General features: G+C 48.7%; 1 protein-coding gene across 1 annotated transcript; it reads left to right on the plus strand.

The window, feature by feature from the left end:
• The first annotated feature begins 4,404 nt into the window (after positions 1-4,404).
• On the plus strand, positions 4,405-10,286 carry LOC103769785 (2-hydroxyacylsphingosine 1-beta-galactosyltransferase-like). The gene is made up of 5 exons (XM_008937020.1): positions 4,405-5,250; positions 8,052-8,191; positions 8,364-8,440; positions 8,814-9,033; positions 9,971-10,286. Exons 1-5 carry the CDS (start codon positions 4,405-4,407, stop codon positions 10,284-10,286), a joined length of 1,599 nt encoding a protein of 532 aa, XP_008935268.1.
• Positions 10,287-17,819: the final 7,533 nt, after the last annotated feature.

Here is a 17,819-nt window from a genome sequence, read left to right on the forward strand (position 1 = left end):
TTTTTTTTTTTACCTGAGATTCCCCTGAGCAGCTCCTGCTTGTCGTGTGGTATCTTCCTGCAGTGGCAGAATTGCTCTCAGAGCTGCATACCTGCCTGCTTGCATGGAGCTTTGGCTTCCATAAATTAGCCCCAACAGTGCTGGCCACCATCACCTTGATGACAGCAGATGGTCCTGATTTTTCTGGATCACACCCAACAGATGAAGCAAATTTTGGTTTCTTATTCCAGGAAGAGTTTTAAGCATCCAAGTGAAGGTGGCTTTTCCTTTTGGCTTCGAATGAATTGGGCTGCTTTATTGACTCTTGAGAAGTTGACAATGAAAACATTTCTTCTTACTGTGGACAAGAGCTGGAGAGAGACTAGGATGCAGGAGGGGAAATAATTCAGACCCATGGATCTGTGCTTCCCAGTCCTAGGCAGGAGCTAGGTAACACAAAACACTGGAGGAGAGGGAGAGATGTAAATGGCAGGGTCCTTGCACTGGAGTCTGTTTGCTGCATTTTCTTTGTAGGCTTCCCTGCCAAGACTGCTTCTTGTCAGAGGTTTTAAAACTCCAGCCTGATGAAAGGCACCTGAATTAAAGAGACTTTTATCTTTGCAGCTGTATCCATTCAGTTAAGTCAAATTGATGTAATTTTCCATCAATATCAAAGCCATACTCTGTTAAATATGGCAAAATCAAGGGGCAAGTTTTAGCCTAGTAAGAAGTTTTTCAGGAGGGATAGAGGGCTGTTTTCTCTCTGCTCTCCTTCTGCTGCCTCCCCTTTCAATTTCAGTGTGTTGCTGTGGCTTTGGAAGCAAACTCTCAGCAGCTGAGGGCAGACAGGCAGGGGAAAGCCCTTGCTGACTGCCACTGTGGGCAGCAGCATCCCCCTGCCTGCCACTCCTGCAGCAGGCTCTGGTTGCTGGGCCTGCCCTGCCCCGTGTGCTGCAGCGGTGAAATGAAGAGCCTTTGTGGCACAGGCTCTTTAAATCTTTTTTTTGAACCCTGACTTCTGGCTGTTAGTGTGAACTGTGGTGTTAGGGGGATTGCTCTGCATCAATTAGCCAGCCAACATGGCTTTTACTGAGTGCTTGGCATGAAAACAGGGAGGGGTCTGTTGTCTCTTCACAAACCTCCTCCTTGTAGTGACAGTGTTAGTTCTTGCAAGGGTCATCTGCTTTAGCCCCTAGCCCAGGAATTCCACACCATAAATGGTGAGGAGGTGGCTCTGTTTGCTCTGCTCTTGCTCCTAGTGAGGCATCTGTCATTTCCTTGCATTTCACACACTGCTGAGGGGCGGGCTGTGACTTTACCTCCCCGCAGGGTCGTGTTCCCATGGTTTGGAGATCTGACCCGCCCGCAGCCCGGCAGTGGGTGTGGGCAGCTGAGCTCCCGTAGCCAGCGCCCCGTGCTGCAGACGGTGCTGCACTGGCCACAGCACCCGCCCTTGCTGCAGGATCCTGCTGCAAAGCTCATGGGGCAGCTGTGCTGGCTGCTGTAGAGGTAAAGTGGGGAGGTGAGCAAGTGGATTTTGAGCCTTCCCCCATCTAGGCAATTCAGCCCTTCTGCGCATAAGATCTAGGTCTTCTTTCCCCTTTGCTGCCAACCTGAGATCCTAACAGGGACTAGCTGCTGAAGAAGGGACAGAGAGCAGAGTGCTGCCCTTTGAGATTGTGGTTACGGCTCTTTTATATCCCAGGAGCACTGAAAAGCAGGGATGTGCCTGATTGGAACCCTGCCTGATATATCCAGCACAGATCTGGGGCTGGAGCTGTGGCCAGGGTGCCTCTCCAGGCATGGACAGGGCAGAGATGAGCACTGGTGATATTGAGTTGGGGTAGCAAAAAAAGGTCCCTTCCTGCAGCCTGGCATCCTCTCACCACTTAAGAAGACCTACAGCCTCCCTTGTTGCTTGGACAGGGAGAAGGGATTCCTGAGTCAGCACCTTTAGGGGTTGTTCCTGATGTCAGAAGGGATGAAGCAGCCAAGAGCAGTTTGCAAGTCTCCTGTGTCAGCAGCTACCCCTAGCCTGAGGACTGATATTGACAGCTTACTTGTTGTTTGCTTTTTGGTAACGCCCCCGCCCCCTACAGCAGGTCCCATCAGAGATGAGGGCCTCAGCAGTGTTTGGCATATAGATCCATGACAGGACACAGTCCTTGCTGAAGATGGGTGACAATTTTTTGTTTTAAATAACTATTCCTTTCACGAGTGCTGTTTCTTCACCTCCTGCTTGTTGCCCAATGAGAGAACACCCCATATAGAAAATCACTTCTGCTCTTCTTAGCATGCTCATACATGTGTATGATCCATCAGGTGCCCCGGGACAAGCCTATACCTGTCCCTGCCGTGCTGCCTGTCCTGAGCTCCCCACTGTCCTGGAGAAGGTCAGCAGTACAGGGCTGGAATCCCTCCCTCTCTCCCCTGGAGGCTGCATGTGCTCTATATCTGCTGCTCATTGTCATAGCCAAATGCTTTACCTTCCTTGGTGCTGAGCAGGATGAATCCCCTTTGGGGCCTCACCGGTAAGCTGAGAACTAGATTAGCTTTGGGGGCTACAGTTCCATGGTGGCCAGTGCTGTCAGCACTGGCCAGCCTGTTCCTGCTGGCAGGGGGGGAGGATGCACAGGATGCTGGGCAGATCCTTACTTTCCTTGCAGGGCTTCTGCTCTCTTCTCTCCAGCCCACCACCTTTGTATCCATCCTCCTGGAGCTCTTGCTCTGTGGGTCCAGCCAGCCCCCTGGTATCTGCATAAATAACATATTTCTCATGTTTTCCATCACTCCTGCAGGCACAGCCTCCCAGTTGGCCTTGGGTGGGAAGGTGGGAGTCCAAGCACTAGCAGGAGTTGCCTTTAAAACAGGGGAGGATCTCAGACCCAGAAAAGCAGATTGCTCTGTTTCTTTCCCATGTCTTGTCCCCACATGAGGCAGGAAAGCAGTGGGAAGGAAGGGGGGAGTACAGTACTATTACTCACTGATGTCTGTACCCTATGTGCTATCTCTGGCCAGAGAAATCCAGCTGCTGAGGATAATCTGAAGATTGTATTTAACAGGTTCTTATCCACTGCTTTCTTTCCTGCCTCTTAATTGATCAAATGGTAGTAAAGAAGCTGGCAGAAAATCTCATACCAAATTCTGCTGTACCACATCCCTGCAGCCTCCCCGGGGCTTAGCGTTTGGGGCTGTCCAAAATCTACCTATTGCTCCTATCATAACTTATTCCCCCCCAAACCCTTCTTAGCATGTATGAACTGGGTCCTCAAGACACAGCTCTGCTTCTGACTATTCTGAAATTATTATCATGTAATTCTTCTCCCAAAATAACGTAAGGTGTGGGTGAGGTGCGTTCACTTCCAGTGATGTAGCAACATTGCTTACACAACAGAAATCTTGGGTGTTTCGCCAAACTGGGAATGGGGTGATGGCTGTAGGAGTGTGACTAAGGGGCATCAGCCTGCCACGGGTGTTGCACATTATCTCTGGAACTGCTTTCTGGGTTTACCTTCCTCCAGTGTATCAGTATCCTGGTGCCTGCTTTCTCTTCCCAACCCTTTCCCCAGCGCCTTCCCATCCTCCCACGTCTGATCCATCGCGGAGCAGCTCCGTGTCCAGACCCCTGTTTTGCTCTCTAGGATTGCAGCTCCTCTCTGAGGGTCCTGCCCCAACCTGGGCTCGCTCCCATCCCACCTGTGCTGAGCAGGGTGGCTCACCAGCCTTGCAAGGGCCCAAGCTGCAGCACAGCTCTCAGCATCCCCAGCGGGCTCTGCAGGCCTCCCGGCGAGCTCGCTCCGACATCAAGGGCTCGGAGGGAACCAGCCATTCAGGCTGGGCAAAAACAGGAATTCAATCCAGCTGTGCTGGTTCTGGAGTGGTAACAGGGCAGACTGTGACCCAGCAGAGCTCCTCCAGCTGCTTTCCTGCTCTCTCTGCATGTCAGTCTGCTAATTTTTGCATCTTAGGAGCACAGAGAAGAGATTCTGAATTTTGGGAAATCTCTCCTGATACACCCTGATATCTGACTTTTCTCTCTCTTTTTTATTTTTTTTGTGGCTTTTTTTTCCTTTATTGTTATTTTGTTTTGTTTTTTTCCAGTGATGAACTCCAGACTGCTCATCTCTCCTAGCTCATGAGCTCCTGGCTTGCGGCTATGATCCCAGTTGTTAGTTGCCCCAGTAATCTCTCCTGATACACCCTGATATCTGACTTTTCTCTCTTTATTTTTTTTGTGGCTTTTTTTCCTTTATTGTTTTATTGTTATTTTGTTTTGTTTTTTTCCAGTGATGAACTCCAGACTGCTCATCTCTCCTAGCTCATGAGCTTCTGGCTTGCAGCTATGATCCCAGTTGTTAGTTGCCCAAGTAGGTGGTGATGGAGCATTTCCTACTATATTAATGACGTGCCTCTCTCCTTGCAGCAATGAAGATGATGAAGGTGCTATCGTACCCTGCTGCTCTTCTCTTCCTAGTGGCTGCCTTCAGTCTGGAGCCATCTCGCTGTGCCAAGGTGCTGATCATGCCCACCATAGTCTTCGACAGCCACTTGCGAGTGTTTATGCGAGTGGCAGAGGCACTGACTGACCGTGGCCATGACCCTGTGCTGCTGCTTCATGAGGGTCGGGATGTGGAGACCTACCTGCCAGGCTTCCGCCTCCAGAGCTACTGGGGCATCTTCAGCACAGAGAGCGCCGACGCCTGGGTGCAGGAGAAGATAAAGCGTGTCTTCCAAGGGAAGATGACCTCTCTGGAGATGTTTTCCTTTTTGGAGAAGTACCTGGAAAACTGTGACCTAGTGCTGGGGAACGCTACGCTCCTGCAGAAACTCCAGCATGAGCACTTTGACCTGCTGCTGGTGGACCCTAATGAGATGTGTGGCTTTATCCTGGCTCACATTCTTCGTGTCAAATATGCTGTGATCTCCACTGGTTTCTGGTTCCCAGCAGAGATTGGTGCCACTTCCCCCATTGCCTATGTCCCCGAGTTCAACTCCCTGATGACAGACAGGATGGGCTTCTTAGGCAGGACTTGGAATCTCCTAGTCTACATGATCACTCGCGTGGCTACAAAGCTGGTCATCCTGCCCAAGTTTGAACGACTCATGGAGAGGCATGGGGTGGAGCCCAAGACATCCATGTTAGACCTTGTCCATGGAACTAGTCTCTTCTTCCTCTGTAATGATGTGGTGCTGGACTTTCCCCGTCCAACGCTCCCCCATGTTGTTTTCACAGGGGGGATCCTTGCTGAGCCTGCAAAGCCCCTTCCAGTGGTAAGTGTGGGAAAGATTTGAGCTGCCATTGCACAATAACCTGGGGGATTATTCAGTGCAAATCTTCTTTTGCATAACCTTGTAAAAGCTCTGAAGCCCCAGGAGTCTGGAAAGCTGCTGTGTTTTGGTGTCTGGCTGCAGCAGGGAGACAGGGAACACTGAGGACTGTGTTTCACAGGAAGGATGTAGAATTAATTTGTCCACTCTGAAGTGGGATTTGTCTTCAGTGTCCATATAAAATGGTGTGTGGAAGTCCTAAATTGGCAGCAGTGTTGCCCCTGGGACTTGATCATGAGTAGTTTGTTCCTATACTTGAAGCGGAAATGGAAAGAACAATTAGTCTTCATTTCTTCATCACTGATTGATGTCAGTCAGACTTTCTTCCTTAATGCTGTTTCTCACAGGGTGTGTCTGTCCTCAAGATTGTAGTCTTAGAACCTACAGGGAGACCTGTGCTTATTCCCTCATCAAATTCATTGTGAGATCCCAAAGTGTACAAAACTGAAGTGTATCATCCCTTTTTCTCAAGGGTCCAACCCTGAGCAAAAGCTTCCCAGGCCCCCAAGAAGCTTTCTCTGACCTGTACTTCACTATCCCCAGTAAAGAGTTTAGAGAGACAGGCTCTTAAAGCCTCCAACAGAAGGTGATTTTGGAGCTGTCTGCCATTCCTCCCATTGCCTTGTAACTTTTATAAACACTGGGGGGAAATAAACCTGGAAAATGGCTCTCAGATGATCAGGTTGTCCTGGTGCCCTGACTAAGGAACTGATATGGACATAAGATGCAAGTTTCAAATGATGAGAGGCCTGTCAAGATCTCTGATGGCAGCTTTAATCTAGACTGTGGTTGCCAGGTTTTGTTCAGTTGGAAGGAAGAACCGAGGTCGGGTGCTTTAGAACAGAAGTTGTCCATGTGTGTATGGCTGTCCATCACCTTTTCCTGTGTGGCATGGCATGCAGGTAATGCAACACATGCAGGGTGCTCCCAAAGCTGTGTCAGAGAGTGGCTGCCTCACAGCTCTTGCAGAACACTGGCGTGGTCCAATCTGGCCACATCCATGCATGCCATGTAAGGAAGGGAGTTGTTTGCTGGGGCGTCGCTCACGTGCTTCACAGCTTCCAGAGCAGATCCCAGGGAGCCTAAGGGAAGAATGCTGAAGATTAGTCCAGAGTAATAGGCACTGTAATAGGCAGTGGCTGTCACAACAGCAGGTAGGAATGTCTGTGTCCAGGTTATGGGATACCAGGAGAAGAGAGGGCCTCTGCAGGTCTAGGTGTAGCTTAAGGAATCTCCCATCTGAATGGGAGCAGAGTTACGCAACTAAGCTGTTTGTTTCGGCGTAGTTGTAAGAATGGGATTGTGAGTCCCTCTAATTAGGACTCAGTGAAACACAGATATGTATTTGAGAGATGGTGAGAACTTTTGGTAGTTGACCGTGCTTCCCTAGCGACTTTAATGTTGCTTCTGAAAGTCAAATATCCAGGTTCAATTATAATGGGTAATGTAATATTCTGTTTTATGAGTCATTGTATTTTTATTTGGAAAAGTAAAAGTAGCGTTTTCTCTTCTTTAGCAGTTGCATTGCTCCAAGGATGTGAAACTTGAGAAAACTGAAACACCAAAATCCATTAGTTGAAAACTTTTTGATTTCTGGGTTGTTATAGGGCCTTTTAGTCATTTCTGCAGAGATAGGTTTAAGCCATCAAAGCATACAACAAACAACAAATATCCCTCGAGATTAACACTAAAATGCGCCTTGAAAGTCTTCTGTACCATGATACTCCAACATGCAAACTACTATTAATAAGATGTTCTGAATTATTCATCCTATTTTTCTCCTTTAATGTCAGGATGAACTATTTTTTTGCCCTTCATGTTCTTTTATGGTGCTTATTTCAAACTAGTAACCATATTAACAGATAGATTTTAGTAAACTTCCATAAAGTGCTCCTGACTGTGAAACATGGGGAACTTGAAGCAAGACAGAATCCATAATGAGAAGTAGGCTCAGGCCAGCCTGATGTAAAAGGGAATAGTCTGAGTTTGTTCCACAGGAGCTGTGGTGGCTGATTTTTCCTCCCTGCAGCCTTCTGGCCCTGCTTGAAAAAAAAAGCATGGACTGTGTTGTAGATACACACCTGGTTATGTAGCTTTACAGGTAGTCCCTAAATGAAGGGCAAACAGTCGTGGATTTTGCTGGAGCTGTAGCTACCTCTCTGCCTAGTGACCAAAACCTAAATCTGCTACCTGCAAGCAGCTATCAAGGATGGATAGAAATCTTCTGGCAAGATGGCAAAACCTTCTGCCACCTCCAGGAGCCTTTGATATTTGAGAACTCTCATTTGTGAGGTCTCCAGGGAGATGTTCCAAACTGCCTGTATGATGTTCTGTCGTATCAGCCTACAGCTAGAGACCCTGACAGGCTTCCTGCCTTAACAGTGATGGAAAATAGACTTCCTCTTTTTAGTCCAATTTCCTTCTCTGCTCTGGCTGTTCCTGTGTGTAGGCCCTGTGTTTTCAGAGCCCTCTTTGCCAAAGAGTCATTGCAGGAAGTAATGCTATGAGATGCAAGTTTTGGACACCTCCCCACAAGCTACCAAGCCCAGCAGGTGCTCAAGAGATTTCTGCCTGACTGGGTGCAGAAATCACAGCTGTTTCAGAATTTGTTGCCTGGTGAAAACCACGTATCCTTGTGTTCCAGGTGGATTTCATTTCATCCTCTTCACAGAGAACTTTCTTCTGGCAGAGGCAACGGTTTCTCCAACAAGACTTCAAGGCAGATGTGTGTTTTTTGCCCACAGGGTCTGCGTCTCTGGGTGGAAGCAGCAGATGCAGGTGTTGTTGTTGTCTCCTTTGGCATTGGGATCCGAGCTCTTCCAAGTGATTTGGTGGAGAAGATGGCTGGCGCGTTTGCTCGCCTCCCACAGAGGGTGGTGTGGAGGTGAGGAGGGAATGGGATTCCTTTTAATTCAAGATTAGTTAATCAGTGTGGAGGGGTGATTCATCTCAAAACACAGAGTTTGCTTTCTGTCTCTCGATCTGATTGAATTTATAATTGTGTTCTGTGTGTTTCTTTTCCTTTTTTTTCCCCCCTCCTTTATCTCCTCCCACAGATACTTTGGGCAGAAGCCAAGAAACCTGGGTGAGAATACACTGATGATGGAGTGGCTGCCCCAGAATGACCTGCTAGGTAAGGCTGGGCTCTGTGTGTGTGCTGCTAGCAATATCCCTGGAGTTTAACCCAAACCACAGCAAAGACATACAAGAATGACAGCTCCTGTGTGGTCTGTCTGTAGCTTGTGAGTCTAATCTGTACTAAACATGGTCCTTGCCTAACACCTGCTTGAAGCTGCATTCTGGCCCCTATCTCCCTCCTTCTCCAGGCACTACTTGGCGTGTTCTGGGCTGCCAAAAGCCAGGTGTGTTCCCAAAGGGTAATATCCTCTCTGCTCAGCATGCCTGGTTTTCCCTAAACAAGCATTAATACTGTGTGTTGAGGAAGCCACCAGTAACCCTATTTCTCTATGGAAGACACTGACCTTCTGCAATTTCTTTGCCTGCAGGCCACCCCAATGTGAAAGCCTTCGTCAGCCACTGTGGGATGAATGGTGTATTTGAGGCAATTTATCATGGTGTGCCAGTGGTGGGATTTCCTTTCTATGGTGACCAGTTTGACATCATGACCAGAGTGCAGGCCAAGGGCATGGGTATCCTCATGGACTGGAGCAGAGTAAAAGAAGAGGACCTTTACCAGGCTGTTGTCACAGTTATCTCTGATCCCAGGTAAGGCATCCAAAAGCATTGAGCTCTTGGTGCAGACCGTATGTAAGAACCAGTGTGTCTTTGTGTTGACCCCTACACAGCCTATGGTGGCCTCCCAACCAAGCAGAGTGTGGCAAGCATTGCTCAGCTCACCAGACATGTTACTGCCTTGATATCCTGAGATGTGGTCCAGGAGGAGATGCTCCAGCATTTGCTGTTAGTGTGATCTAGTCCTGTTTGACCCTGACTGGAATTTTCTTAGAAAGCCTTTTGAGATGCTGAGGAACGAATGTCTTCTCCTTTGAATGTCAGCCTGTCATCAGGAAAAGTGAGGTCATAACCTCACATTGTGATATCCCTGGTCTTCTCCAAACAGCTTTCTGTAGAAACAGCTAGTACAGAGAGTGAACTACAGGTAATGCTCCATCTGTTCCTTCTGACAGATAGAGACTCTTTCCTTTCCTAGGTCTGCTGTGGCACAGTGACACTGGGCTCCCACTTTCTAACAGGACACATGCAAGTGCTAGTGTCTGAAATGCTGAGAGCTTGACTTTTTTTTTTTATTATTATATTTTTTTACACTTCAGTGTAAGTTAGGGTGTTGCAACTCACTACCTTGAAGAATTTTGCCAGTCATCAAGTGTGCCACTGTTGCTTTATACTGGGTGAGGTCTCCGAGTACAACTCCCCTCAGAAAGCAACAATCCACGTGAAGCCATTGAGCAGGTGGGAGCTGAACTGCCAGTCCTGTAAACAAAACCCAAAGTAAAATACCCTCTGGCTTGTGCTGCCATGGCTAACCATAGCAAGGCTGTTGGGGCATATATATGAAGAGAATCATGGAAGAAATTTGCCACTCTCCTAAGGTATCATTTGGAACTCGAAAGCACCACTGGACACCTCAGACCACTTTGAAGCTCCTGTCAGAAGGGTAACTTCTTGTCATTTTCCCTTGCAGCTACAGAAGATCAGCCAAACTCATCTCAGCTCTGCACCTGGACAGACCAATGCATGCTCTCAACAGGACAGTGTATTGGCTGGAGTACATCCTTCGGCACGACGGGGCACCGTATCTTCGCCCTGCCGTCTACGACCTCTCCTTGTACGAGTACTTCTGCCTGGACATCTTGGCTCTTCTCGTGTTGTGCCTGGCTGGTCTTGGATTAGCCCTCTATAAATCTGTGGTGTGGTGCAGAAGGAGGAGGCCTAGCCCTGTGTATCAGAACGGCAGCTGTGTGAAAGGGAACTTCACAGAAGAGAAGAAGTTGCAGTAGTGGCGGAGCGTGTTCCAGGGCACATCCCATCACTGTGAAGCAAACTGCTGCTGTGCCAAGAAATGTATGGCACGCAGGCACGGAGAGAGGTGAAAGATCAGCAGGTCTGGCTGAGAGGAGAGCAGGGAGGGGTATTGCAAAGGCCTGTGTGCACACCTCTGTGTACAGCACCTGTGGGCGGGGACGCGAATTCAGGCGTGGGTGGAAGCACTTGGCCAGGACGCTGGGAATGGGGCATGGGTAGGTAGACTTCCAGGGAGGAGTGCAAGTTGTTCCCTTTTATTGAACATTTTTTTAGATGCTGGTGTTGCTCTTCTGGCTTTTTGGATCGTCCATGGAAGCTCTGGAGGTAGGAATTGCATTTCATGTGTGGCAGACACCATTTCTCCTCAGCCATGTTACCAAGAGCCCTAGGAGTCAGGATTCCTTTACGTGCAGGTGAAGACCTGAAGCAGAGCTGTGGACAGGGAAGGGCACTGAAAGTATCATCTGAAGAGAATTAAACTAGTCCATTTTAAGTTCTGTGGGTAAATAGTGTTTTTCCTGCTTTGATCAAACCTCTGCGATCCTGTTTGTGTTTGAGCTAAATTATTGTTTTTTAAAATAAAGTTATATTCTTTCCCCTGTGTGGCAGTTCTCTGGTCTTGGTTTAATGTGAACCTGCAACCCTTGTAACAGGACCTTGTTCAAGCAAGATTAAAATGCTTTTTCCTTCTGGTTAGTGTTGCTACAGTCTCCACGTATTTCTGGATCCCTACAAACCTCCATTAGCAACTCCTTTTGGTCTTTCTACAGGGTTTCAGGCAGTGTCTTCCCTCCTCCACCAGCATGTGACACCCATCCATATACATGGAGTCTCCAAACCTGTGATAAATGAAGAATTTGGAACAGGTGCAGGTGCCAGGACCACAGGAAAAGCAGCCAGTAGCTCAGAGAACTTGTCATAGGCAATGGGCCATTCAGCACATTTGTAGAAGCACCGAGCTCAGCTCTTTCTGAAGAAAACAAACACCTGCTCATTTCAATGTGAACAGGCATACTGTTGCCCCACTTGGGGACGTGGTATGGAGCAACACCTATGTGTTTCTACTCACCCTGGGCTCCAAGGCAAACCCACACTTGGGTGCAATTGCACAACCCACTCGCAGCATTGGCTGACGGTCCAACCGGCAATGCCCAACGCTGAGGGGTGAGGGCTCAGCTCTGTGCTCTCAGCTGGGGCCATCACAGTGCTGATCCCAGCTGGAGGGTACCCTCATTGCCACATCTATGCTCACTGGTGTTTCCAGGCTCTGCTCTTGCTTGCTGTTGCATGTGTTTCTCTTTCCAGATGAAAGGTGGGTTGCCACATGCAGCCTAGTGAACCGCAGTTTGGCTGGGCTCCCGGGATGCTCTGGGCTGGGAGAGTGCCCAGCTCTAACTCGTCAGCTCCTCTGAGCCTGGATGGTGCTGTCTTCCTTCCCCAACCCTTAGCTTGCAGAAGAACTGTGGTGAAGAAGACTTTGGAGGAGAATCTCATTTGCCATCCAGGAAAGATTAGAAGCACCTATAGATCAAAGCTGGGACCTGTAACTATCCCATGACCGAAGTTGCTCTTCCTAGAGATTCTTGCTACCTCCTGGGATGCCCAAGCCTGACCATGGCAACCCATTGGTCTTGCTCTGTAGCAGCCCTGTGTTGCTTCATGCCCTCTGAGCTGAGAATGTGGAGTTAATTTTCCCCAGAGGGGTGTGAGCTCTGCTAACAGACAGTAGGGGAAAAGCAGGGATTGTTGGTAAGTGGTAGAAACACTTGCTAACTGGCACCTTTCTGCCTGTGAGTTGAAAATTAAAAGTTGATGGGGTTTGATGGTTTGGTTTGGTTGTTTTGTTTTTTTTTTTTTGTGGGAGGATGGAAGAGGCAGAGGAAGAATCTGTTGCCACAAGTTTTGAAGCATGCCTATCCATTGGCAGTTGCACTAGGGTGGCTTTGTTGTTGTCTCCTAGCAGATGAGTTTGGGCAAGGGGGTGGAGGTGGGGCATTTTGCTCAGTTCTTTGTCATCTACGGGGTGGAAGAGAGAGATCATTACTGCGGCCTACATGAGAGTATGACTATTTTGGTTAAGCTGAATATAGCAAGCAACTTGGGAAGCTTGTGGCTTAGTGACAGTGTTAGTTTGCTTTAAACTTAACAGAGTGAGGACAAATGCACCGTGTTTGCAAACTGATGCTCCAGCAGAGTGACTTGTCTCCATTCCCCCCCAGCGCCGCTGTGTGCCTGAACGTGGTGGGGGCAAGGGGCAGTTTCAGCTTGGCTATGCTCTACAGCAGTTGTCTCTGGCCTCAGAGAAGGTGCAGGAGAAGGTACCAGCATCAACCTTGCCCCTAAAAATCCTCCGGGCCAGATGTGGATCACCAGTGCTGGCACTACAGAGGACACAAGGGCACCACGGTCTGATGCAGTCAGGGACCTGCACATTATTTTACTTGCAAGTAAAAGAGAGAGAAATGTTTGAGACCCAAGTGATCTGTGTGGGCTTACAGAAATGTGTTTTCCAGCTTTCTGAGGACACTGCCTTCTTGCTGTTCACAATTTCAGAAAGACATTCAAGATAACATGCAGCAATAGCGTGCTGTTTCCTGTCAGGTATATCCTTAACTCCTTGAGCTTTTCATGACTGCTATACACTTGGAAATGAAAGTGGAGTTAGGAGGCATGTCTATCCAGGGACTCAAAATATATATTTAGCGTGTTAAAAATGATTCAAGAATTTGGTGAGAACGACTTCTAATGGAGTAAAGCCCAAACCTGTCCAAGGATCCTGTGAGTAAGAAGTGGCCATCCTAAAAGCACTCCTGAAGTGAAAGGAGTCTTCCTCAGGAAAAGCTGTGTATGGGCTTAGAAATGTTCTTTGAGTTATGAGGTGTTTTCCTGGAAGTGTTTAGATATACTCATTAAAGATGAGGGCTCCTCTAGCTCTTTCAGCTTTATTACTGTCTTCTGTAAATCTTTTCCTATTAAATGCATAGCTTTCTCACTTTACTTTTTCTCTTGTTATTCTTTCAGTATTGAATATAGAAGGAAAGTATAACAAAGCCTTCAGCTAATTATTAAGTTCAATTATGAATAATGAGTAGTCTTCACACATAAAAAGCCTTGGTGGGGGAAGGGATGTAGGTGAGCTCTATCCTTCAGGCAGCTCTGCCTTCAGCTCAGCTCCTGATCTCTGGGCAAGGTGCCTCTCAGTTACCGTGTGCCCTCCCCTGTCACAGGCACTGAGTCGGGCAAGCAGGGCTGTGGCCTAACTTAGGAAATTATAACCATGGTTTATGAGGCAGCAAGCGTGGAATGAGTTTTGGGTTTTTTTTTCCCCTCAAGTAAAGTAGGACATGAGTCAACACTTTAAGAAGGGCTGAAGAAGCCTCACCCAGGAGCTGCAACCCCAGCTGAGCTCTGCGCTGTGCAAAGCTGCCTCCTGCGCTCTGTGTCGTTCTTGGCGAGGCCCAGGGGAGCCCCAGCGCTATGCCCAAGTGCCAGCACTCTCCCTACTGCACCCAAAACTCCCTGTGAGGGCCCCGAGAAGCTCTGAGGGCAGGGAGGTGTTTGAGGACACACATGAGCCAGCTTTTCAGGTTTGCCCAGCCCTGGCAGCTCCTCACAAACCTGCTCTGTGTGTGTGAGGCTCGGCAGCTCTTCGAGCAGGAGCCAGCCCCGTGTTGGAGATGCCCTGGGTTTGCAAATGAGCGTTGTTCCCAGGTGATGGCCATGCAGCACTGCCCAAACGCTGGGCTGGGGGCAGCAGCTCTGTTGGGAGCAGCTCCTTGCTGGAGACAGGCGAGGGCTGAAGCCACACAGTTATGTCACCCCTGTTGCTACCCCTCAGCCCAGTGTCAGCAGCTATACCGCTGCCGGAGCACCCAGCGGGGCCTGGCACCGCCTCAAACGCTGCTCTCCTGCAGGACTTTGCAAACAGCTGATAAGCTACTGCTGCTTCATCCTCAGTGCTGCGTGCAGGGGGGTCCTGGCATGCCCCCTGACGGTGTCCCTGCAGGAGAGCCTGCTCGTGGGCCACAGCAGAGCCGTGTCGGCTCCGTGGCAGGTTTTTCCAGCCCGGCAAGGTAGCACCGAACACTGTTAACGAACATTGGCTAAAAAAGAGGAGCCGTCTCCCTCTGCAGGCGACTGTGAAATCACTCCAGCTGGGACAGGGAAGTCGAGGAGGATGGGTTCCTCGAAGACGATGATTTTGACTCGCCCCACCGTTAAATGACAGCCACCAAAGGACACTCCCGCGCCAGGAACTCCCCTTTGGCTGAAGTAGGGACCTGTGCGTGGCTCAGCACTAGCCACTCGCCCCTACCAGGCGGGCTTTGCCCACGGCCATCTATCTCCCTTGTAATCCTCAGGCACATCTTAGAAATCATTAGCAATGCCTTCCTCTGATGCTTCCACGTTGCAAACGCTTCTCACAGAGGAAGGAATGAGCCCAAACTCTGTGGCTGTTCGGTCCCTAGCAGCGGGCATTTGCTATCGAGGCTGCTGTTGGAGTGGGCGAGTCCCCCTGTGCTTACAGGGACCTCCTTGGGGCTGTGTCACAGCAGGTGGAGCTGCACAGCAGGGCTTGCTCCTGATACCTATAACCACCCCTGTTCCTGAGAGCAGGGAATTATCAGATTGGTGCAAAGGTCCCAACCTTGGTTGATTTGAGGAGGAAGGCTTCCTTGGAGGGCTGTGCTGTATCGCAGTGGTGAGTATTACCCGGCTCACCAGGGTCAGAGTCTTTCAGGCTGCTGCAGTTATAAGTCATGTCCAGGCAGCAGCAATTTGCTGCTGTGCTGTCAGCCCAAGGGACAACATGTGGGAAAGGATATTCCAAAATAAAGCACCACTCTCCCCTGCAGATTGCTATTCCTTGTTCCTGGCAGAGAAAATCCAGGTGCTAAGCTTGGCACAAGTGCCAAGCAAGGTGCACGAGGGACAAAGTAACACAGGGCACCAGCAGTACCTGAAAGGAGTACTCCCATTGTCCTGCCCAGGCAGTGGTGTCAGGCAGGGTTAGGAGGTGGAGGTGAGCTGCAGAGCAGCAGTAGGTGTGGTGGCACAGGGAGGGGCTTCTCTGCACTTGGCTTACAGCACAAGTCTGCTGGTCACACGGTGTGGGGACCCTGCAGCAGCAGATCCTTGGGTGGTTTGTGTCCTCTCCTGATACTGGAAGTAAGAAATATTCCACCTGCAAGTACAGGAAAGCTTTTGGAGCAATGAGGCAATGAATTTTTGGCAGGCTTTAGTGTGATGCATTGACACTTTTGGGTTTGTAAATCAGATTTAATGCCTTTCAGGGAAGGAAGGTGTAACATAAATTACAAATCACAATACACCTCATCCTAGGCACACAGCGGGGTATATGGATGGGCTGTTCCTTGCTGGGGTGCAGGAAGGACCAGCTGCTCTGCAAGGCTCAGGGAGTCTAGTGTGCTGGCAAGGTCGGTGGGGCAGCACTTCCTTGGCTGGGGCAGCCAAACTGCAGAACAGAGGAAGCTCATGCAGGGCCCTGATGCTCATTTCAGCCTCTGCTCTCCTGGAGAATGGAGGAAGCATGTCCTCCATTGGCATATCCATGGAGGAAGCAGTGCAATGGAAAGCAGCTGTTCTCCTGGGCACTCAGGCAGGCAAGGCATGATTCCAAACAACAGAAAGACCTGTGATCCCTTCCAGGCTGTGCTTCAGAAGGGCTTCTCAAAGGCCTGTAAATGTCAGGGAGATGTTATACGTCATGGGTGCTCCTGCACCACCCAGCTGGCTGGGCACCATGCTTTCCAGGACAACGGAGGGCAGCTAATTGCTCCAAAGAGCTGATAAGTCTATTGGGGTTCAGAAAGCTCTTTCTTCCTCTTTCAGCCTTTTCCCTCTTGATTAGAGACTGCTGCTGAGTAAGATGCTTCTCATCCTCCAGCTGAGACTGCCTCCAGCAGGGCCACCCTGCCTGCTGCTATAAAAGACTCAGTGGGAGGCAGTTTGGGTTGGTTCCTTCTCAGCTTCTTACTGCTCCCTTCGGTAGTGTCTGTAGCAGGGATGGTTGTGTGGCACTCTTCATAAGGAAAACTTGTGAATTATTATTCAATTATAAATTTGTACTAGTGCTATGGTAATGATGCAGTTGACTAACCTCATCATTGTCTCCTCTGAATACAGTTGTACGTGTTCTTGTAAGGCAAGGTCTTCTGAGATTGAGCCATGTGCTGATGTAAAACTCAGTAACCTCAGTAAAGAGCTTTGCAAAGCTGAGTTTTCTTCTGTTATTGGTAATCCTGGAGGACCAGAGTGATCCCACTTAAACTGCAATGAGGTGAGTGTGCCTAAAGTGATACATGGAACAACTTACCAGTGATTCAAAAGAAACAAAAGGACTTTTTGCTTTTAAGAAATCTGAGAGACCAAGGAAACTTGGAGGTGATAATGGAAACAGACTAGCAGTGTTCACAACGGTAAGGGCAGACCCATGTACCTAATATCTGCTCTTAGAAAAGTATGTCAAGTAATAGAAGAATAGTAGCTAAACCATTCTTGAAAGCAACACAGATTAAACTGTGATTCTTGCCAAAAGAGGAGAAAAAAATAGAAACAATATTATATGCTCTGAAAGTGGTAAACTGAGTATTGTAATCCCAATGATACGAGTTCAGAAAAGACTGGCTGGATTTGAACATCAATGTCTTTCATGCAGAGCACCAGGTGAGGTGATGGATAAGTTCAAGTAGTGGTGATGCTAGATTTTGTATTCTAGACAGGGAAACATTCTAGGTTGTACCCTGAATGCACTAATGATGTACATGGACAGCTATTAAGGCCAGTCTTTTTAAAATCTAAATTAACTGTGAAGAAGGACTGAATGGTTAATTTTCATTAAAACTAACTGGCAAGAAGCTGAGGACCTCAGCAAAAACAGAAGAGATTAGTAAAAGTTGACCTTAAAAATAGATTAATTGCTTTTCCCTCTTTTCTCCTGCAATTGCCCCTTGGATCAATAGAGTGAGGCATGATGCTAAAGATATATTTTGGCAGGAGATGAATGAGCAAAGCTGAGAATAACTACAGATAGTAAAAAAAAACAAAAAATAGTTGAATCTGGATCAGGCCTGGAGGCATCTCAGGGGAAGCCTGAAATAATCGTAAGCTGTATGGCTGGATTGGGAAGTTACAAGTAGTATGGAGCTGGAACTGGCAGGGAGAAGAGCCCCTCAGGCCATGCGTGAGCCTGTGTGCTCTGCTGCTGTCTGCAGCTGCCTAACAACAAAAACATCCCCCTTCTTGTCCCAGGTCTAGCTGAGGTGGCCTTCAGAAGAAACATGTTTTTATAATACCCCCACCACCAGACCTGTGTGCATTCCCTCGGGTCTCAGCTCTGGATGCAAAGGCTCTTTCTTACTCAGCTTTATCTCCTCTTAGCTAAATGGACCATCCTTTCCTTACCTGTAGTTTGTGTTAGGAAGTAGGGAGGAGATGAAGAAACAACTGCAGACCTTCTGGGCAGCGTGCAGGCACCTACCGTAGTC

Source organism: Merops nubicus, unplaced genomic scaffold, assembly GCF_000691845.1.
Source record: "Merops nubicus isolate BGI_N331 unplaced genomic scaffold, ASM69184v1 scaffold14393, whole genome shotgun sequence".
Classification (NCBI taxonomy): Eukaryota; Metazoa; Chordata; class Aves; order Coraciiformes; family Meropidae; genus Merops; species Merops nubicus.